The sequence below is a fragment of the Phyllobates terribilis genome, unplaced genomic scaffold (genome assembly GCF_046119375.1).
Source record: "Phyllobates terribilis strain yellow unplaced genomic scaffold, ASM4611937v1 Scaffold_1__5_contigs__length_1240528914, whole genome shotgun sequence".
NCBI classification, from domain to species: Eukaryota; Metazoa; Chordata; class Amphibia; order Anura; family Dendrobatidae; genus Phyllobates; species Phyllobates terribilis.
Window position 1 is genome coordinate 976,521,706 of NW_027362761.1, and position 23,107 is coordinate 976,544,812.

A 23,107-nucleotide genomic window follows, 5' to 3' on the forward strand; every position below is an offset into this window, starting at 1 on the left:
CGCCATTTTGTGTTCACTCTGCTGTGAATTCAGTTAGGGACAGGACGCTGCTGTTCTGAGGGACAGTTTGAGATAGCGATTTGCTTTATTGTGCTTTACCCAGGCTACTTTATAAACTGCTGTGCGAGAAGCTTTCTTTTGCCTTGCAGCGCTAGTGCATAGTTCTCTGCACTGTTCACGGCTGTCTGCGAGGTCTCTGCGTGTGAGTGCTGCTCATGCTGTAGTGTGTTCTGCAGCCACGTCCAGTTGTAGTCCGCTCAGCGTGCGTCACTGCCTCATACATTGTCCTTTTTTGCATTAGTGCTGCTAATTTTTCATGATTTCTCCTATTAGTGTGGTTCCATCCGTATCCAGCTACATTGCTTCCAAACACACTATATAGGAGTAGATAGAGAAGCCTTTCTGCAGCCTTGTGCCCTGCAGCCCCAGCCAGATTAGTATTAGCCTATTTTTTGTAGCCTCATCTATTGCATTGTAGGTTACCTTCCTGCATTGTAATAGCTAAAAAAAGTTTGTGATACTATCGGTTTTACATCTTTGGGCACATCCAGTGTCTTTTTGTTATAAAAAAAAACATAAATAAAGTTCACCAAACACTCCACTTTACAGTTGTGTAGGCCACATTAGCTCATATTAAAGTCTAGTCCACACTAGTGTTTCTTATACCTGTTAGCAGCTGTTCAGGAATAAGCACACTAAGCCCTTAGTACTTTTCTGCCTATCTTTATCAGTCTACCAAGATGAAGAAGGCAGGGAGTAAGGCATGTGGTCGTGGGCGTGGGCGTGGAGTTTCTGCAGGGAGAGGACTTGGGGATTCTGTGCCTGCTGCGGGCACCAGTGACTCAGCATCCCCCAGTTTTACCAGGGAACAGTCCTTTATGCGCAGCTTTGTAGGAGCTCGCTATACCCCACAGCTGCGGGAGGACCAAATTGAAGCCGTTATCGGATGGATGGCAGCTAACGCATCGACTTCAATTAGTTCCAGATCCTCTCAGGTCCTGAGCACTGAAGAGCACCCATCTGTCTCTTCACCACCTGCCAAATTGCCCAGGCAGTCAGAGAGCCCTGGACAGGAGCCATCTCTACTTCTGTTCTCTGAATCTCTTGGCTTGGAAAGAGAGGGCCAGCCAAGCAGAATTCTAGAATTTGAAGAAGAGGTAGTATGTAGTGATGCGCAACCGCTTTGTCTCTCTGAATCTGAAGAGGCGGGTGGGTCAGTGCCTATGGTCAGCACACCTCAGTACGCATCTGATGATGAGACTCAGGTGCCACTTTCTAGTGCGTACTGTGCTCTCGAGACTACCCAGGAGAAGCAGTTGTTTGAAGAGGGCAGTGTAGATGATGAGGTCCTTGACCCATCATAGCGTGAGGTACAGGAAGGTGGTGGGAACAGCTCTGGAAGAGATTCCCCGAACGGCCCAAAAAGGAGGGAGAGGGAGGGGGCCGACTTGGTTGCCTGTAGCCTCCACTTCAGCACCCATTAAGAGCAAGCGTCTTTCAAAACCCAAAACGGGCGCTCCCAAGACTTGCATTGCCTAATCCTTTTTTGACACAGTTGCAGATGACATTTGCTTTGTCAAATGCAAGCTGTGTAATCAGAAAGTGAAAAGAGGGAAAAGTGTCAGCAACCTCAATACAAATATGTGGAAACATGTGCGGACCAAGCACATGGTAGAGTTACAAAGACACACTGAAGACCTAGGCCAACCTACAGCGCCACCTATCACCTCTTCAGCTCGTGTTGTAGCCTCTTCCTCCAGCTCACACACAGCTGGTTCGGCTTCCTCACAGGATCGCCATGGAAGAACCTCTGGCACTGTTGTACAGAGACACAGTGTCATTCCACCCACAGCACCACGTTCCCTGTCATCCTCACACTCCCAGGCCAGTCTACAGCCATCGTTAGCACAGGCATGGGAGAAAAGGCGCCCATACTCGGCAAACCACCCCCGAGCACAGGCTCTGAATGCTTGCATTGCAAAATTACTGTCCCTTGAAATGCTATCATTCAGGCTGGTGGAGACTGACACCTTCCGTAACTTGATGGTATTGGCAGTCCCACAATACAATGTGCCCAGCCGCTTTTATTTCAGCAGGCAAGCCGTCCCTGCCCTGCAACAGCATGTGGAGGGAAAAATTAAACATGCGCTACAAAACGCCGTAGCAAGGTCCACCTGACCACCGATGCGTGGACCAGTAAGCATGGACACGGACGATACCTTTCCCTCACTGCCCATTGGGTAAATGTTGTGGAGCCGGGTACAGATCTTGAGAGTGGCGCTGTACGTGTTCTGCCAACTCCAAGGATTGCAGGAATCCAGTCTGTACACATTGACTCCTCCTCATACTCCAGTTCCTCTGAATCAGCGCTGCAGGAGCCGTCACGGTTTACCTCCACATCGACCCATGAACGGTTGGTTACCTGTTACGACCGATATGAGCACAGCCGTGGCCAAACGTCAACAGGCCGTATTGAAATTAATTTCTTTGGGGAATCAAAGCCACACAGCGCAGGAGCTCTGGAATGCCATCAATCAGCAGAGGGACGTGTGGATTGTGCCAGCGAATCTCCAGCCAGGCATGGTAGTGTGTGACAATGGCCGAAATCTGGTGGCAGCTCTGGGCCTAAGCAACCTCACTCACATCCCATGTCTGGCACATGTGCTCAACTTGGTCGTGCAGAGTTTTTTGAGGGACTATCCAGATCTTGATGCACTGCTGCACAAGGTCCGCATAGAGTGCGCTCACTTGCGGCGTTCCAGCATCACAAGATCGCGCATTGCAGCTCTGCAGCGCCGATTACGCCTTCCGGAACATCACATAATATGTGACCTACCCACCAGGTGGAATTCAACGTTACATATGTTGGAGAGGTTGTGTGAGCAGCAGGCAGCAGTAATGGAGTACCAGCTGCAGCAGGCGCAAACAAGTCGCACTGCGCGCCGTTCACACTTCACCACCACTGAGTGGGCCTCTATGAAGGACATCTGCCAGGTTTTGCGTGCCTTCGATTATTCCATGCGGATGGCGAGTGCAGATGATGCACTAGTCAGCATGACTATCCCCCTTATCTGCCTGCTTGAAAAAACACTGCAAGCACTAAGGGAGGAGGTTTTGGAAGAGGTGGAGGATGAGGAGCCACAAATGCCATCTGCTTCTGTACAGTCTGCGCAACGTGGTTCCTCACAAAGGCCTAGGCAGGGGACACTTTGTGAGGAGGATGAGGAGGAGTCAATGGAGGAGGAAGATATCTGTCCAGAGGATGGAGGTACACAATGCTCTAGTAGTCAGTATCTAGAGCGAGGGTGGGGTGATGCAAAGCAGGCAGAGATCACACCTCAAGCAGGGGACAGCATTTCTTGGCCAGTTGGCAGTCTGCAGCACATGGTTGATTTCATGCTGCAGTGCCTGAGAAACGACCGCCGCATCGCCCACATTCTCAACACGGCTGATTATTGGGTGTCCATCCTCCTACATCCTCGCTACCGGGACAACTTACAAAGCCTCATAACACCGTTGAATCGGGAGCGTAAAATGCGGGAGTACCAAGACACACTGGTGCATTCCATCATGTTCTCCATTCCACCCGAGAGCAGTGCTGCTAGTACTTTACAAAGCAGCTCAGTGCGTCGAGGCAGTGGAGGAAGCTCTGCACAAAGAGGGAGCAGAAGCAGCGCCTCAGCACAAGGCAAGAGCAGTATGGCCCAAATGGGACAAAGTTTTGTGTCCCCGCCACAAATGTCTACACCATCGCAGACGGCTCCAGTCAGCCTTCTCAGTGTACTCCCAGACGGCTCTTCCCCCTTTAAGTTTTGGGTCTCTAAGCTGGATACATGGCCAGAGCTTAGCCAGTATGCACTGGAGGTGCTGGCTTGCCCTGCTGCTAGTGTATTACCGGAACGCTTCTTTAGTGTCGCAGGTGGTGTACTAACAGACCGTCGCATCCGACTATCCTCCGATAACGTTGACAGGCTTACTTTTCTGAAAATGAACAAGGCCTGGATCTCGCATGAATTTGCCAGTCCTCTTCCAGATTAAATAATTGGTTGTCAACAGTATCCAGGTCTCCTGTTGTGTTCATGTTTCTACCAACTGAACTGTAATCCCTGGGCTCCAACACCGCCAGTTGCTGCTCAGAAGTGCCGTCTGCACAGTAAACACTTGCTCCAGTGTTATTGGGGTTCAGTAACGTCAGCTGATCCGCCGCTGTGTGTCCGGCAATTTCTCCTGCTCTGTCCACATTCACACTACTACTGATTTTAAACTTACTCCAATTAGGCCTCTGGCTCCTCTCTGTTTTCAGTATTTACCCAGGGCTCCAACACCACCAGTTGCTGCTCAGAAGTGCCGTCTGCACAGTCAACACTTGCTCCAGTGTTATTGGGGTTCAGTAACGTCAGCTGATCCCCTGCTGTGTGTTCGGCAATTTCTCCTGCTCTGTCCATATTCACACTACTACTGATTTTAAACTTGCTCCAATTAGGCCTCTGGCTACTCTCCGTTTTCAGTATTTACCCTGGGCTCGAACACCGCCAGTTGCTGCTCAGAAGTGCCGTCTGCACAGTCAACACTTGCTCCAGTATTATTGGGGTTCAGTAACGTCAGCTGATCCCCTGCTGTGTGTCCGGCAATTTCTCCTGCTCTGTCCACATTCACACTACTACAGATTTTAAACTTGCTCCAATTAGGCCTCTGGCTCCTCTCTGTTTTCAGTATTTACCCTGGGCTCCAACAACGCCAGTTGCTGCTCAGAAGTGCCGTCTGCACAGTCAACACTTGCTCCAGTGTTATTGGGGTTCAGTAACGTCAGCTGATCCCCTGCTGTGTGTCCGGCAATTTCTCCTGCTCTGTCCACATTCACACTACTACTGATTTTAAACTTGCTCCAATTAGGCCTCTGGCTCCTCTCTGTTTTCAGTATTTACCCTGGGCTCCAACACCGCCAGTTGCTGCTCAGAAGTGCCGTCTGCACAGTCAACACTTGCTCCAGTGTTACTGGGGTTCAGTAACGTCAGCTGATCCCCTGCTGTGTATCCGGCAATTTCTCCTGCTCTGTCCACATTCACACTACTACTGATTTTAAACTTGCTTCAATTAGGCCTCTGGCTCCACTCTGTTTTCAGTATTTACCCTGGGCTCCAACACCGCCAGTTGCTGCTCAGAAGTGCCGTCTGCACAGTCAACACTTGCTCCAGTGTTATTGGGGTTCAGTAACGTCAGCTGATCCCCTGCTGTGTGTCCGGCAATTTCTCCTGCTCTGTCCACATTCACACTACTACTGATTTTAAACTTGCTCCAATTAGGCCTCTGGCTCCTCTCTGTTTTCAGTATTTACCCTGGGCTCCAACACCGCCAGTTGCTGCTCAGAAGTGTCGTCTGCACAGTCAACACTTGCTCCAGTGTTATTGAGGTTCAGTAACGTCAGCTGATCCCCTGCTGTGTGTCCGGCAATTTCTCCTGCTCTGTCCACATTCACACTACTACTGATTTTAAACTTGCTCCAATTAGGCCTCTGGCTCCTCTCCGTTTTCAGTATTTACCCTGGGCTCCAACACCGCCAGTTGCTGCTCAGAAGTGCCGTTTGCACAGTCAACACTTGCTCCTGTGTTATTGGGGTTCAGTAACGTCAGCTAATCCCCTGCTGTGTGTCCGGCAATTTCTCCTGCTCTGTCCACATTCACACTACTACTGATTTTAAACTTGCTCCAATTAGGCCTCTGGCTCCACTCTGTTTTTAGTATTTACCCTGGGTTCCAGCACTGCCAGCTGTTTCCCAGCAGTGTCTTTGGCACGGGTACTCCCTCCTGCCCAGCCTGGTTCCAGCACCCCAGCTGTTTCCGGGTAGTGTCAACGTCAGTTTGCCTCCAATACGTTGTCCTGTCGTGTTGCGGTCGGGTTAGCCGACTCTATGGTGCCTGCAGTTTAGGTGACTCCTATGTGGGCTGCTGGATCTGGCAATGAAGGCTGGTTCCATAGTGGCAATAGGACAAGCACCCCCTGTAGGACTGTGGGTTTCAGTAACTCCGGCCGGCTCGCGGCCTTGCAACGTTTTTTTTCATGTGTACCTTCTGCTGCCTATCTGAGTTCCAGTACCATTAGCTGGTTCTTTGGAAGTCAATCTTGAACATGTCCCCCTGGGTTCCAGTAACATCAGCTGGTTCCAGGCAGTGCCTTTGGCTTAGGTGCCTCCTTCTCGGTATCCGAGTTCCACTAACGTCTGCTGGTCCTTGGTAGTGCTTTCTGGCACAGGTACCTCCTGCTTGGTAACTGGGTTCCAGTACCATCAGCTGGTCCTCGGTAGTTCCATTGGCTCTTGTACCTTCTGCTACCCATCCGGGTTCCAGTTCCGTCAGCTGGTTTTCGGCAGTTCCTCATCCTTCTTGTACCTTCTGCTACATTTCCAAATTCAAACTTTTTGAAATGGTTTTTGGTAATCACTCTGGATCTCCCTGACGACGACCCTGAAGACGACGACCCAGAAGACCACCGCGAAGAAGACGAGGACCCCGAAGACGACGACCCTGAAGATGACGACCCTGAAGACCACCCCGAAGAAGACAACGACCCTGAAGACGACGACCCTGAAGACGACGACCCTGAAGACCACCCCGAAGAAGACAAGGACCCCAAAGATGACGACCCTGAAAACGACGACCCTGAAGACCACCCCAAAGAAGACGAGGACCCCGAAGACGACGACCCTGAAGACCACCCTGAAGAAGAAGATGACCCTGAAGACGACGACCCTGAAGACCACCCCAAAGAAGACCAAGAAGATGACCCTGAAGAAGATGACCAAGAAGACTAAGCAGTGTATGGGGGTGAGTCCGTTCCTCCTCGTGGTGCCCCTGGAAAATACCTGCTGCTGCAGGCCAAACTGAAGGCGGACAAATCCTGCTGTAAATCTTTTGTGACAGGCAGAACGGAAGATGTAATCTTCAAACTTTTATAGATAACAACTACAGGAATGCCTGTCACAACTAAGAATATGATGTAGAAGAAGAATAGTTGAATAAGAAGAATATGAAGAATGTAAAAAAAAAGAATAATAGGAAGAAGGTGAAGAAGAAGAAGATGAATAAGGTGAAGAAGAAATTGATGAAAAAGATGCTGCTGCTGAGGATGATGAAGGAGAAAGTGTGGGAGAAGTAAAAAAGAAGGTGAAGAGCATGGAAGTAGTGAAACATAAATATCTGACAAAATATAAAAAGCTTAACATACTCAATATCTTTGTAACTCCGAATGTCTTAAAAAAAATTAATTCCTGATATTCCATTTGATTGGGCTAAACCTCTATGCCTTTAATGTCACCTCCACCTCCCCCAATACATTCTACATTATTCTTAGTTGTTTTCCTTCATGTAGAATTAACCTACAAGGAAAGAAAGGGTTTATTTTCATTCCAATATTTGTGTCCCATTGACTTGCATTGGTTTCCGGTATTGGAATCGGCGATATCCGATATTTTTTGGGTATCGGTCCGATCCAATCCGATCCGATATTTCCCGATATTGGAAGGTATCGCTCAACACTATTCAGAACTCCTATAATCTACAGTACAGCGAGCCATAGACAGGAAAGGCCGCCTGTCTAATTCACATATGACTTTCTGGAGTTTCAAATAAAATAAGAGACCTAATTCTCCTGATGTATGAGGCACCCTGAGATGTCTACACAGGGTGCCATTAGTACTTGCCAGTCCCTGCCTGCTCCTCAGCTGCTGCTACTACTCTTCTATGTGTGGCTGCTCAGATACAGCTAACCTGTCAGTCAAGCATTTTTCCGTCGATATGGTTGGGGGGGGGGGGTGTCGCACAGAATGACATTCCATGCCGCGAGTGTCCTTTGTGTCACAGACTGTGCACCCCTGCTGTAGAGGATCCTTCTTTATAGAGTTATGTGTCTGTGTGTTGTGACAAAGTCACTGGCAAAGTACTGGAGTGGGGTGGGCCTGAATGTAGCAGCTCTGGAGCTGTTTGTTTCACACATGCTGAATGTATGGAGACTGCAGGTCTCCTGGAAGAAATTCCTTTGCTAAAGGACTTGGAAACTGGTGGGCTAACAAGCACTATTGTATGAACTTGTTATTTTACGTTTTACCTTCTGCCGGACAAAGGCTGTATTTATGTTTTCTGGGGACGTGGTTTATGAGGATTGCAATAAACCAGCCGCACTTTAATTTTTGGTCAGATGTCAAAGTCACTTATCAAAGTGACATATCAAAGTCACTTGACAAAGTCATATATCAAAATCACTTAACAAAATCAGTTCTCAGACAGGGTATTTAGCCTCAAACTGACATCATTCTGATGTTTGACTTTGATATCTGATCATGTCCTAAAATGGACACTGTATTGTTCTGTTGAAAAAGGAACAAGAGTCTGTGCTTGGTTGTCTGCCTGCAGCTCAAGTTGGAACCCTGGAGCAGATTTGACTCTCAAGGAAAACTGTGAGTGTTATTCAGTACACGCAAACTACAAAACAGACTGAACACTATTTTCTCTTTGTGGGTAGTCAGGATGTGGGAGCACAGCAGTAGTCCTTCGCCATAACTACCACCCTGCACCCATCACATTTGTTCTACACAAATACTTTTTGTCAGTGAAGCTTTACCTTGGCCAGTAATAAAAAACCTTTAGTCTTTCATATTGATACAGTTCAAACATGCGCCTTGTTTGCCTGTAGTTGCACAAACAGGGAAACGAAGTAAACTATACTAAGGAATAATGTGGAATTGTAATAGTAAGAATAGTTTTCCGAAGTTTTGCTGCTTACTGAAATAAGTTATACCCGCAAAACTAATAATAGAGTCTATTATTTTATTTGCTTTATTTAGTAAACACATTTATAATAGAATACACTAATATAATGTATGGAATAAGATGAGTCCATCTTTATACTCACATCTTTGTTTTCAAGAAAAGTTCCAATAAATGGTAGGGGTCTTGGACCGGGTATTCCATGTTTTTTGAATATTCTGTATGGCCAGATCCCATAACTGGAAAGAAGATGGCAAATTAAAAAATAGGTTTTATTTATTTTATATTGAATCTAATAATTGCAGAATATTTATCGACATTTCTAATATTAGAACTTGTTCATATGTGATTATAATTAAAGAGATCCTGACACCCGATACATACTGTCCTATTCGTGGGCAATGGTGACCACGTTATTTAAATGCTATTGTCTGAGATTGTGCCAAAACTACCAAAAAACTATTTACTTATGACGTTAGGGGGCCAAAAAAAAAAAACTAAAGAAGAATATCCCCCACTAAAAACTATAATTTTATTAAATTATATTAAAACCACACAGATGATTCATCACAATAGTACTGGTTATATAAATGACCAATACTAAATCAAAAATCATACAATAGATATTAATTAGGGACAGAGCAGATAGATTGCATAAATTTCACAATAATCGAAGGCAGGGTAAATATAAGACAGTATTCTATGGCCAGTCAGCAGAGCAGAGCGGAAGAGAAGTCGCTGCTCTGTCGACATGACGTCAGCAGGAGCTGTTGAATCTTCGTCTGCTCTGTGCCGGCAGAGATCAGCGCCGGGCACAACAGACAGATAGTTAACAACTACTTATTTGCCTGTTGGTTCTTAGGCCCTTGGTAAAAAAATGAAGTAATCCTGGATAACCTGATCAAAGGAGCTCGTACTGAGCATATGTCGGAATTGACAACTGACACATGCTCAGTAGAGCAGGGACTAACCGGCCCCTGTAATGGATATCACTGATGATGCTTCTTTCAGGGAGTGGGCAGAGGCTGTGGCAGTGATCACAGCCTCTGTACCATGATGGCGCCCCAGTTGAATATCCCAGCATTAGTGGTGAGCGAGCACTAAAATGCTCAGGTGCTCATTGCTCGGGTCGAGTAAATTGGAATGCTCGGGTGCTCAACCCAAGTAACGAGCCCAATGTAAGTCATTGGGAAAATCTAGTATTTTTCCGGCAGCCCACCCCAGAGGTCTGCAGGGGGCTGAAAAATTGGTCAAATCAATATATATCAGTGCTCAAATGACATAGAAACATGGGGAAGACCCTTGGAAGCATCTCTGACTTCCAGGTCACTGCTGTGAACAATGTTGTCAAAGTATTACACGACTTTTACAGACTCACAATAAAACATACCAAAACAAAGCCAAAATGGATTTTCCTGGACGTTAAGAAACAGTCTTTCCAGGGTAATGATTTGTATATAAGGCAAAAACATACACACAAACAAAATGCTCCTCCTGACCTTGCGCTATGTTCACACGTAGCATTTTTTTCTGCGTTTTTGCAGTTTTGCATTGCTTTCAATGGCGAAAAATACATTCACCTGTAAATGTCATTTTAACATTTTACTACCTTATCGGCCCATGTGGTATGTGAGACATGATCAGACATATCCTGTTTCATTTATGAAGGAAGGACTCTGAAAGTCACAAAGCCTATTGTTACAGGGCCATCAGGCGGCACTTACTATTGTTAAAGGGCCAGCAGTCGGTCCTCACTATTGTTAGAGGGCTTTGCTGTTTCCATTATTAACTATACTGTTATTGCATATGCAGTGACTGCAAGGCCTGGCCAAAATTTGAGAAAACCTCAATACCCCTTTGAAGAGACATAGAAGAGGGTCTCAGTTTAAAAAAATGTTCCCATTATAAAGTAGCGGGTCTGCTATACTGTTATTGCGTATGCAGTGACTGCAAGTGTTGCCCAAAATTTGGAAAAATGACAAAACCCCTTTGAAGACTCATACAGGAGGGCCTAGGTAAAAAAATGTTCTCATTACAAAAGGAGCGGATCTCCTATACTGTTATTGCATATCTAGTGAATGCAGCGGCTGCCTATATTTTCGAAATACCCCAATACCAATTTGAAGACACATAGAGGAGGGCTTCAGTAACAAAATATTCCCATTATAAAGGAGCGGTTCTGCTATACAGTTATTGCGTATGCAATGACTACAACGGCTGCCTAAATTTTTGACGCATCCCAATACCTGTCACAAGTGTGTCAGATGCAACAGAGTCACTCTGCATCTGGCTGCAGAAGGTCTCTGCGTTTGGCATTGCAGACGCCTTCTTAATCTTTCTGACTTTTGGAACCAGCGGCAACCTTCCTCCTACTCTGATTGACACATTTTGGTGTTTATAAACTCTCAGTCTTCTTCAGGGAGTCGCCAGTGATATTCACACTATCCCTTGTGAAGGCTTGGAGCTTCAGCAGTCGGCTTACTTCCTCTCTGGTGCCCTTGGAGGACGTTTGGTGTTATCTCTCTGGAGTCTGCTCAAGCTAAGTTTCTCCACCTTTGGTTGTCTCTCTTGTTGTCTTTAGTTTATAGTGGGAACTAACCAGTGCTCACCCCCCTCCCTATCCAGGGCGTAGCTCTAGGAATATACAGGGCTTAGGTTTCCTGCTCGGCAATTGATGTGGAACAAATATAGGGACGGTAGGTGAGGCATGGTGTTATTAAACCTGACTAGGGGTCTCAACTCCCCCTTTCCCTAGTGTCTGGACTTCCTTCCCCTCGTCCCTTCGTGTTGCACTTAGTCTTTCCCACACTGTGCGCGATAATACCCCTTTGAAAAGACAGGGCCTCAGTAAAAAAAAAGTTCCCATTATAAAAGGAGCGGGTCTCCTATACTGTTTTTGCGTATGCAGTGACTACAAGGGCTGCCAAAAATTTGGACGCAATCCAATGCCCCTTGGAAGAGACTTAGAGGAGGGCCTCATTTAAAAAAATGTCCCCATTACAAAGAAGTGGGTCTCCTATACTTGTATAGGAGATACTTGTATAGGCTGAAAAACATTTACCCTTGGGGGGTATACATGAACATACTATATAACAAACATCTCCTACAGGCATAATAAACACCCTTAAAAAAAATTATGTGGGTGATGCATCACGGTTACTCTGGCGATATGGTGATGGAGGATGAGGATGAGGAGAAGGAGGAGGACAACAGAAAATAGACAAAATCAGGAAGAATACCCATGTCTGGGTGTGAAGAGGTGCATGGGAATAGACCTCCCAAAAAAAGACACTGGATTTGAGTTTGTTACGCTGCTATTATTCGGTGGTGTTGAGACGTCTTCCCCAATCCAGCCCTTGTTCATTTTTATAAGAGTCAACCTGTCAGCATTTTCAGTTGACAGGTGGATGCGCCTATCAATTATAATTCCCCCGTTGGCACTAAAAACCTGCTCTGACAAAAGGCTAGCGACAGGGCAGGCCAGGACCTCCAAGGCGTAGAGAGCCAGTTCATGCCACGTGTCCCGCTTGGATACCCAATAATTATAAGGCACAGAGGAATCACGGAGGATGTTGGTATGGTCGGCAAGGTACTCCCTCACCATCTTTCCAAACTTTTCACTCCTTGTGAGGGTACCCCGCGCCTCAGGGCCTGTGTGATGGGAGGATATGTATCCTGGTGTGAAATACCTATACCTTACTATTACACCGCCAATTCTGTCCCTCACACAGCAGCACCTCTGCCTGTCTGAAGGTTAGACTGTGATGAGCATAGGCTCACCAGGTTTCATATAGACCTGATGACGCTATGGGGGCAGCCAATCACTGTAATGCCACTACCAAGATGGCTACGGCATTACAGTGAGTGGCAGACAATCCCTGCATGTTCATTGGCTCTCTAAAGTGCGCTAAGCAAGCAGGGAGGGGACCCGAACTCTCGCCCGAGCATCCCGGAAATACTTGCCGAGCGCCGAGCATCTCAAGCAGTGAGATGCTCGGGCAAGTACCAAGCAGTGACAAGCAGGTTCGCTCATCACTAGTGGTACTGGTCAGCGACCAAGTGTGAATAGGATGAACAACACCCAGGTGGCAGACTTTAAATGGAGAGTAATATTTGACACGCTCAAAAAAATGTCACAATTATTACCGCAGTAATATGGGATCACTTCTGATGACAATTTGCGACCGCTGACACAGAGGAGCTAGGGAGAGTGAGCAGCTCCGGAGCAGCGCTCAGTGAGTGACAGGACACCGCTAGTGATGAGCGAGTACTAAAATGCTCGTTACTCGTTGCTCGGGTCGAGCAAATTGGAATGCTCGAGTGCTCAGTCCGAGCAACGAGCCCAATGTAAGTCTATGGGAAACTCGAGCATTTTTCCGGCGGCTCTCCCCGGTGGTCTGCAGAGGGCCTAAAAATTGCTCAAATCGATGGGAACAGTGCTCAAATGACATGGGAACAACATAAGGAAGACCCCTGGAAGCATTTCTGACTCTCAGGTCACTGCTATCAACAACATTGTCAGAGGTATTATGCCACTTTTACGGACTCACAATAAAACATACAAAAACGAAACCAAAATGGATTGTCCTGGGAAATATGTTAAAGAACATCCTTTCCAGGACAATGACTTGTATATAAGGGAAAATAAATAACCAAAAACAAAAATGCTCCTCCACACCTAGGGCTATGCTCACACATAGCGTTTTTGATGCGTTTTTACACTTTTGCATTGCTTTCAACCAAAATAAATGCATTCACCGGGAAATGTCATTTTGACATTTTACAACCTTATCTGGCCATATGGTGTGTGAAACATCATCAGACACATCCTGTTACTATTCTTAAAGGGCCAGCAGTCGGCAATGCTTTGTTGTTCCCATAATTAGAGAGTGGGTCTCCTATACTATTGTGTATGCAGTGACTGCAAGGGCTGCCAAAAATTTGGACGCAACCCAATACCCCTTTGAAGAGACATAGAGGAGGGTCTCAGTGAAAAAATGGGTCTCCTATAGTGTTAATGCCCATGCTGTGACTGCAAGGGCTGCCAAAATTTAGGAAAAACATCACTAACAATTTAAAGACACATAGAGCTGGGCCACAGTAACGACATGTTCCCATTAAAAAGGAGGCGGTCTGCTATACAGTTATAGAGTAAGCAGTGAGTCCAACGGCTGCCAAAATTTAGGAAAAACCCCCACTAACAATTTAAAGACACATAGAGCTGGGCCACAGTAACGACCTGTTCCCATTAGAAAGGAGAATGTCTGCTATACAGTGAGTCCAACGGCTGCCAAAATTTAGGAAAAACCCCACTAACAATTTAAAGACACATAGAGCTGGGCCACTGTAACAACATGTTCATATTAGAAAGAGAAGGTCTGCTATCCAGTTATAGGGTATGCAGTGAGTCCATCGGCTGCCACAATTTAGGAAAAACCCCACTGACAATTTAAAGACACATTATGCTGGGCCACAGTAACGATATGTTCCCATTAGAAAGGAGATGGTCTGCTATCAAGTTATAGGGTATGCAGTGAATCCAAAGGCAAACAAAAGTTAGGAAAACCCTACTAACAATTTAAAGACTGGGCTACAGTAACGAGTACGAAATGTTCCCATTAAAATGGAGTGGGTCTCCCATACTGTTTGCCTACGGAGTGAATGCAACGGCTGCCAAACACACATAGAGGTGGGCCACAGTAACGAGTACGACATGTTTCCATTATAAAGTAGAAGGTCTGCTTTTCAGTTATAGGGTATGCAGTGAGTCCAACGGCTGCCAAAATTTATGAAAAACCCTACTAACAATTTAAAGACACATGGAGCTGGGCTACAGTAACGAGTACAAAATGTTCCCTTTAAAATGGAGTGGGTCTACCATACTGTTTGCTTAAGTAGTGAATGCAATGGCTGCCAAATATTTGGAAGTACTCCAATGCCCCTTGCAAGAGACGTAGAGGTCGGAGGACCTCCTGAAAACAATGTTCCCATTATTAGGAAGTGGGTCTCTCATACTGTTTGCCTATGCAGTGAATGCAACGGCTGCCAAAAATTTGGAGAAACTCTAATGTCCCTTGCAAGAGATGTAGATATGGTAGATATAGTGGTGATATGAAGGAGGATGATGATGCGGAGAAAGAGGAGGACAAGAGCAAATAGACAAAATCAGGAAGCGTATACCCATATCTGGGTGTGAAGACAGAGGTGCATGGGAATAGAGTTAGACCTCCCAAAAAATACCCCACTAAATTTGAGTTTATATTACGCTGCTATCATTCGGTGGTGTTGAGAAGTCTGGCCCAATCCAACCCTTGTTCATTTTTATAAGTGTCAGCCTGTCAGCATTTTCAGTTGACAGGCGGATGCACCTATCGGTTTAATTCCACTGGTGTTACTGAAAACCCGCTCTGACAAAACGCTAGCGGCAGGGCAGGCCAGGACCTCTAAGGCATAGAGAGCGAGTTCATGCGACGTGTCCAGCTTGGATACCCAATAATTATAAGGCACAGAGGAATCACGGAGGACGTTGGTACGGTCGGCAAGATACTCCCTCACTATCTTCCCAAACTTTTCCCTCCTTGTGAGAGTACCCCACGCCTCAGGGCCTGTGCAATGGGAGGGTCTGAGAAAACTGTCCCAGAAGTTTGACAGTGTTCCCCTGTCTCTGCTGGATAGCATTTGTGTCTCTCTCGTCTGTTCTCCTTCATTGTCCAACGAACTGTGACCTCTGTCGCCAGCATTTTCAGATGGAATTTTTTCAATAATTCTGCAACAAGGGCCTTCTCGTACTGCCCCATTTTATTAGGCCTGTCCTGCACAGGAATAAGAGGCAGAAAGTTCTCCTTGTAGCGTGGGTCTAGAAGTGTCACCAACCAGTAATGACTGTCACCCAAAATTTGGACAACGCGAGGGTCACGGGAAAGGCAGCGTAACATAAACTCAGCCATATGTGCCAGACTGCAAAGAGGCAAGACTTCCGTGTCTTCACCAAGAGGAAGACTGACCATGCTCTCCTCCTCATCCTCCTCGTCCCTGTCCTCAGGCCATCCACGCTGAACAGACGGTATGACAATTGTGCAGATAGTACCGTCTATAGCGCAGGAAACTAGCTCCTGTTCTTCCTCCTCCTCTTCCTCATTGTCACCCAATCACGTTGTGATGAGATGAGGCTGGGCTCTGTGGAATCACCCTGTATGGTTCCTTGCTCCATCTCATCATGCTCCGCCTGCAATGCATCCTCTTTAATTGTGAGCAGAGAGCATTTTAGAAGACAGAGAAGCGGAATGGTGTCGCTAATTATGGTGTCATCGTCACTCACCATCTTGGAGGAGTCCTCAAAGTTTTGGAGGATGGTACATATGTCTGACATCCATGTAAATTCCTGAGGTCTTATTTGTGGAGTCTGAACTAAATACTGATGGCCTTGTTGATTTTGGTGGTCAACAACTGCCCTCTTCTGCTCACAAATCCTTCCCAAAATCTGCAATGTAGAGTTCCAACGCGTGGGGACATCGCAAATCAGTCAGTGAGCTAGAAGCTGCAAACTAAGCATATTAGCTTCAGCACAGACTGTTGCCGCTTGGCCAAGGCAGTGCTGCAGTGCTTCCAGCTTGCGACTGATGTGGTCATTTCGGAAATGGAGGTGCAGGAGCTGTAGAATGTGGGGGAAACCCTGATTGACCCAGGGCCCGCAATCCTCAGCATCGAGAGGACGTGTTACGTCCCAAGGTCCGACTGGGTCCCGGCTTCCATTATATTAACCCAGAGTGTCGTCAGCGAGATGTACTATCCCTGCCCACAAGAGCTTGTCCACATGTCCATGGTAATAGGTGGACTTTCCCAGTAACTGTGTTGTTGAGGGCACGGCTAATGTTGTGGGACACGTGCTTGTGAAATGTGGGGACGGAACACAGGGAGAAATAGTGGAGGCTGGGGACAACTGAACGCTGCTCTGGGACAAGGATGTGGATGTGCTTGCTGATGGTGCTAGTTGAGAGTATGCAGCGACAGGTGCAGGGCGGGAGGCATCTTGGCATGCGACATGGACAGGGGATTGGCGTACACGCACAACAGCGGAAGATGCAGTGGTGTCACCCGCAGACACTGTTTCTGGACCCTGGGGTTCGGCCCACAAAGTTGGGTGCTCCCCTGCTGATGCTGGCCTGGCAGGTAATGCAAATGGCCTTTTTGAGGTTATCTGCAGAGTCTTTAAAAAATAACCAGACTCAGGAAGACCTAACAGTTGTATGGCAACTTCAGTCGTGATGGCATTACGAGGAACGCTTTCCCACCTTGTGTCTGCGGCCACAACACTGCTTCTTCCTGCCTGTTGTGGTGCTACGCCTCCCACCCCATGTGTGCTGCTGTCCTCGCTCTGTATTTTCCCCTGCCAGGTTGGGTCAGTTACTATATCATTATATCATCTACCACCTCTTCAACTTCCGCACCCTAGTCCTCCTCCTGACTTTCTGGCAATTGGGTCTCATCAGCAACGTCATTCACCTCTTGCGACAGTAATTGCACTTTTCCACCGTTGCCATGGTGTGACCGTGGCTGCTCAAATATTTTGGCATCGCTACACACATTCTCCTCTTGACTCACTTGAAGCTGGCCTGGCGAGAGTTCCTAATCTACAAATGGAAAGTGAACAGCTCTTCTGAGTGTCCAAGTGTGGGATCAGTTGTCTCCAGGCACTCGGAATGGTGAGAGGAAAAAGGATCAGGGTGAGGAATATGCAGTCCAGACTCACGGCTACTGAGACTTGACCGTATGGAAGACAGTGTGGTAGTGGTGGTGGCAAATGCCTGGAAGCATTATCTGCTATCCAACCAACAACCTTTTGACACTGCTCTGGGTTCAATAGTGGTGTACTGCGGTCCCCTAGTAATTGGGACAGAAAGGTCGGGTGACAAGATGTGAGTGTTTGTTGTGGCACAATTTCAGCTTGCCTACGGCAACGTCCTCGGCCTCTGCATGCACCATCACCATCACGTCCACTTCCACGTCCCTTGCCACGCACCTTGCCCATTTTTAATGGAGGACAATATTTTCCACGTTCACGAGAATTGGCTGATTTTGGAACACTCTTATAGGTGATATGTCTGACAGAGAACCACGGTTTTAAATAGCAGGCCTGTAATTTACTAATTCTATTCTTCACAGACACCTAGTGTGAATAGCTTGACCGCAACAGAATGATAAAGGAGGCCAATTTTTTCCACGTTCAGTTCAAATTTCTGGATTTTTATCGCTGTAATATGGAACTGATCTGGTTGTATTCTGCAGTGCTATCAAGCAAATGGAGCAGAAAAATTGTGTACTCTGGATTGCTTTTTAAGCAAATAACCAGAATTAAGATTAAAAAAAAAATTTGCCCTGGCCCCTGATATCTGGGGCTATGTCTATAAATATCTGTAATTGTTACAGCAGCAGACCCTCTTGCACTATATGCACTGCAGTCTGCGACATACACTGCCTGCCTGCCTAACACTGATTATATGTAGATGGATTAGTTCTCAGAAAGACTGTTAGTTCAGATGGATATATATATACGTTGTGGAATACCTATACTAACAGGACGTTCAATGGACCCTCTTGCACTATATGCACTGTGGTCAGCCACATATACTGCCTGCCTAGCTCCTGCTATCACCATTGAATATATGCAGCTGGATTAGTCCTCAGAAGGACTGTTAGTTCAGATAGATATACACTGCTCAAAAAAATAAAGGGAACACTTAACAGAATATAACTCCAAGTGAATCAAACTTCTGTGAAATCAAACTGTCCACTTAGGAAGCAACACTGATTGACAATCAATTTCACATGCTGTTGTGCAAATGGAATAGACAATAGATGGAAATTATTGGCAATTATCAAGACACCCTCAATAAAGGAGTGGTTCTGCAGGTGGGGACCACAGACCACATCTCAGTACCATGCTTTGGTCACTTTTGAATGCTGGTTGTGCTTTCACACTTGTTGTAGCATGAGATGGACTCTACAACCCACAGAAGTTGCTCAGGTAGTGCAGCTCATCCAGGATGGCACATCAATGCAAGCTGTGGCAAGAAGGTTTGCTGTGTCTGTCAGCGTAGTGTCCAGAGGCTGGAGGCGCTACCAGGAGACAGGCCAGTACACCAGAAGACGTGGAGGGCGCCGTAGGAGGGCAACAACCCAGCAGCAGGACCGTTACCTCCGCCTTTGTGCAAAGAGGAACAGGAGGAGCACTGCCAGAGCCCTGCAAAATGACCTCCAGCAGGCCACAAATGTGCATGTGTCTGCACAAACGGTTAGAAACTGACTCCATGAGGGTGGTATGAGGGCCTGACGTCCACAGATGGGGGTTGTGCTCACAGCCCAACACCGTGCAGGATGCTTGGCATTTGCCACAGAACACCAGGATTGGCAAAGTCGCCACTGGCACCATGTGCTCTTCAGAGATGAAAGCAGGTTCACACTGAGGTTCACACACCCTCCCCTCTATTATCTCGATGAGTGGTATGTTCCCTCTAATGTGGCCAATGAGAGCAGGAATGGCTAGTACAGCCACTTCCTCTTACTTTAATGTTCCCTCAGAGCCAGTATCATCCTCCTCCCATTTTGGGTCGTAGAGGTGCTGGATCAGCAGCACTGTCTGGCAGGAGAGATGTCTCATCCCCTCATCCAAGCAGTATGTGGTAGTACAGGAAGGTGAGCACTGGCTACAAGCCTATAGTTCTGGGCTCAGCAGTCGTCTCACTGCTCCTGCTGCAGCAATGCCCGGAGGCCGGCAGTCCGCATGGGGTTCCTGCCCTCCAGCATACCTTAGCCCCAGCTCCCCTGCTCCAGTAACTGCAGGCTGCTTAGACACGCGCCGAGATAAAAGTTTAGCCCTACTAACTCTTTCCCCTTGTTCTTTTCAGAGCGCGGCGCCATTAGCCAACCGCCGACTCTTGTTACCACTCTGCCCCTGCAATAGCCACTTTTTTAATTCCCCCATCAGTCTGCACCAATCACACACTCACATCCCTGCAGCCAGCCTGCAACAGCCTGTGACTCTGTACCAATCACACCCACACATCCCTGCACCAGCCTGTGCCTCTGCACCAATCACACCCACACATCCCTGCAGCCAGCCTGCACCAGCCTGTGCCTCTGCACCAATCACACCCACACATCCCTGCACCAGCCTGTGCCTCTGCACCAATCATACACTCGCATCACTGCAGCCAGCCTGCACCAGCCTGTGCCTCTGCACCAATCACACCCACACATCTCTGCAGCCAGCCTGTGCCTCTGCACCAATCACACACTCACATCCCTGCAGCCAGCCTGCACCAGCCTGTGCCTCTGCACCAATCAGACCCACACATCCCTGCAGCCAGCCTGTGCCTCTGCACCAATCACACACTCGCATCCCTGCAGCCAGCCTGCACCAGCCTGTGCCTCTGCACCAATCACACCCACACATCCCTGCAGCCCGCCTGTGCCTCTGCACCAATCACACACTCGCATCCCTGCAGCCAGCCTGTGCCTCTGCACCAATCACACACTCGCATCCCTGCAGCCAGCCTGCACCAGCCTGTGCCTCTGCACCAATCACACCCACACATCCCTGCAGCCAGCCTGTGCCTCTGCACCAATCACACACGCACATCCCTGCAGCCAGCCTGTGCCTCTGCACCAATCACACACTCGCATCCCTGCAGCCAGCCTGCACCAGCCTGTGCCTCTGCACCAATCACACCCACACATCCCTGCAGCCAGCCTGTGCCTCTGCACCAATCACACACTCGCATCCCTGCAGCCAGCCTGTGCCTCTGCACCAATCACACACTCGCATCCCTGCACCAGCCTGTGCCTCTGCACCAATCACACCCATACATCCCTGCAGCCAGCCTGTGCCTCTGCACCAATCACACACTCGCATCCCTGCAGCCAGCCTGTGCCTCTGCACCAATCACACACTCGCATCCCTGCAGCCAGCCTGCACCAGCCTGTGCCTCTGCACCAATCACACCCATACATCCCTGCAGCCAGCCTGTGCTCTGCACCAATCACACATGCACATCCCTGCAGCCAGCCTGTGCCTCTGCACCAATCACACACTCGCATCCCTGCAGCCAGCCTGCACCAGCCTGTGCCTCTGCACCAATCACACCCATACATCCCTGCAGCCAGCCTGTGCCTCTGCACCAATCACACACGCACATCCCTGCAGCCAGCCTGCACCAGCCTCTGCACCAATCACACACTCACATCCCTGCAGCCAGCCTGTGTCTCTGCACCAATCACACACGCACATCCCTGCAGCCAGCCTGCACCAGCCTCTGCACCAATCACACCCACACATCCCTGCAGCCAGCCTGTGCCTCTGCACCAATCACACCCACACATCCCTGCAGCCAGCCAGTGCCTTTGCACCAATCACACACTCGCATCCCTGCAGCCAGCCTGCACCAGCCTGTGCCTCTGCACCAATCACACCCATACATCCCTGCAGCCAGCCTGTGCCTCTGCACCAATCACACACGCATATCCCTGCAGCCAGCCTGCACCAGCCTCTGCACCAATCACACCCACACATCCCTGCAGCCAGCCTGTGCCTCTGCACCAATCACACCCACACATCCCTGCAGCCAGCCAGTGCCTTTGCACCAATCACACACTCGCATCCCTGCAGCCAGCCTGCACCAGCCTGTGCCTCTGCACCAATCACACCCATACATCCCTGCAGCCAGCCTGTGCCTCTGCACCAATCACACACGCACATCCCTGCAGCCAGCCTGCACCAGCCTCTGCACCAATCACACACGCACATCCCTGCAGCCAGCCTGCACCAGCCTCTGCACCAATCACACCCACACATCCCTGCAGCCAGCCTGTGCCTCTGCACCAATCACACCCACACATCCCTGCAGCCAGCCAGTGCCTTTGCACCAATCACACACTCGCATCCCTGCAGCCAGCCTGCACCAGCCTGTGCCTCTGCACCAATCACATCCACACATCCCTGCAGCCAGCCTGTGCCTCTGCACCAATCACACACTCACATCCCTGCAGCCAGCCTGTGTCTCTGCACCAATCACACCCACACATCCCTGCAGCCAGCCTGTGCCTCTGCACCAATCACACACTCGCATCCCTGCAGCCAGCCTGCACCAGCCTGTGCCTCTGCACCAATCACACCCATACATCCCTGCAGCCAGCCTGTGCCTCTGCACCAATCACACACGCACATCCCTGCAGCCAGCCTGCACCAGCCTCTGCACCAATCACACCCACACATCCCTGCAGCCAGCCTGTGCCTCTGCACCAATCACACACTCACATCCCTGCAGCCAGCCTGCACCAGCCTCTGCACTAGTGTTGAGCCACCCCCGTAGTGTTCGGGTTCGGTTCGGTTCGTCGAACACCGGGATGTTCGAGGAACTGTTCGTCGAACTGTTCGTCGAACACCTTAGAACACCGTCGAGCACCGTTAAAACCAATGGCAGTCAAACAAAAACACATAGGAACACATAGAAAACACCTTCAAAGGTGTCCAAAAGCTGACAAACTGCTCAGAAGACGCTTTCTTTAAAAAAGCCGGCCGGCAATTCAGCAGCGGCATACACCGGTACCCGACAATTTAGACATGAAGGAATAGAGCATCACACATAGATTAGATAGATAGAAACATGTCAGTCACATATATATGAAGTACAGTGACAGTGTTGCTTACTGTACTTGTCATTTAGTGTAAAGGATTTATTAAAAAATATAATAGTGTTTTCGTGCACCGTCTCTTTAAAAAAGCCGGCCGGCAATTCAGCAGCAGTACCCGACAATTTATAACAGACAGAATAGAGCTTCACACATAGATTAGATAGATAGAAACATGTCAGTCACATATATATGAAGTACAGTGACAGTGTTGCTTACTGTACTTGTCATTTACTGCAAAGGATTTATTAAAAAAAATAATAGTGTTTTCATGCACCGTCTCTTTAAAAAAGCCGGCCGGCAATTCAGCATCTGTACCCGACAATTTATAACAGACAGAATAGAGCTTCACACATAGATTAGATAGATAGAAACATGTCAGTCACATATATATGAAGTACAGTGACAGTGTTGGTTACTGTAGTTGTCATTTAGTATTAAAATAAAGGATTTATTATTAAAAAAAATTGGCGTGGGGTTCCCCGTAATTTTAGTCTCTAGCGGAGGTTAAGCAGACAGCTGGGGCAGATGTTTGAAGCCTGGGAAGGGGGTAATACCCACGGAGCTTCCCAGACTACTAATATCAGCCCCCAGCTGAATACCTAGCCTTTACTAGCTATTAAAATGGAGGACCCCCCCCCAAAAAAATGACGTGGGGTCCC

General features: G+C 48.1%; 1 protein-coding gene across 5 annotated transcripts in view; it reads right to left on the reverse strand.

Annotated features, from left to right (window-relative positions):
- Positions 1-23,107, reverse strand: part of LOC141156714 (cytochrome P450 3A24-like) — a 90,842-nt gene that overhangs the window by 62,829 nt on the left and 4,906 nt on the right. For 3 of the 5 annotated variants that reach the window (XM_073643007.1, XM_073643014.1, XM_073643033.1), the window contains one exon: positions 8,905-8,998. The exons of the other annotated variants lie outside the window; for them this stretch is intronic. In XM_073643007.1, the coding sequence (XP_073499108.1) occupies positions 8,905-8,998 (94 nt within the window). The remainder of the gene's footprint in view (positions 1-8,904; positions 8,999-23,107) is intronic. 5 annotated transcript variants of the gene reach the window in all.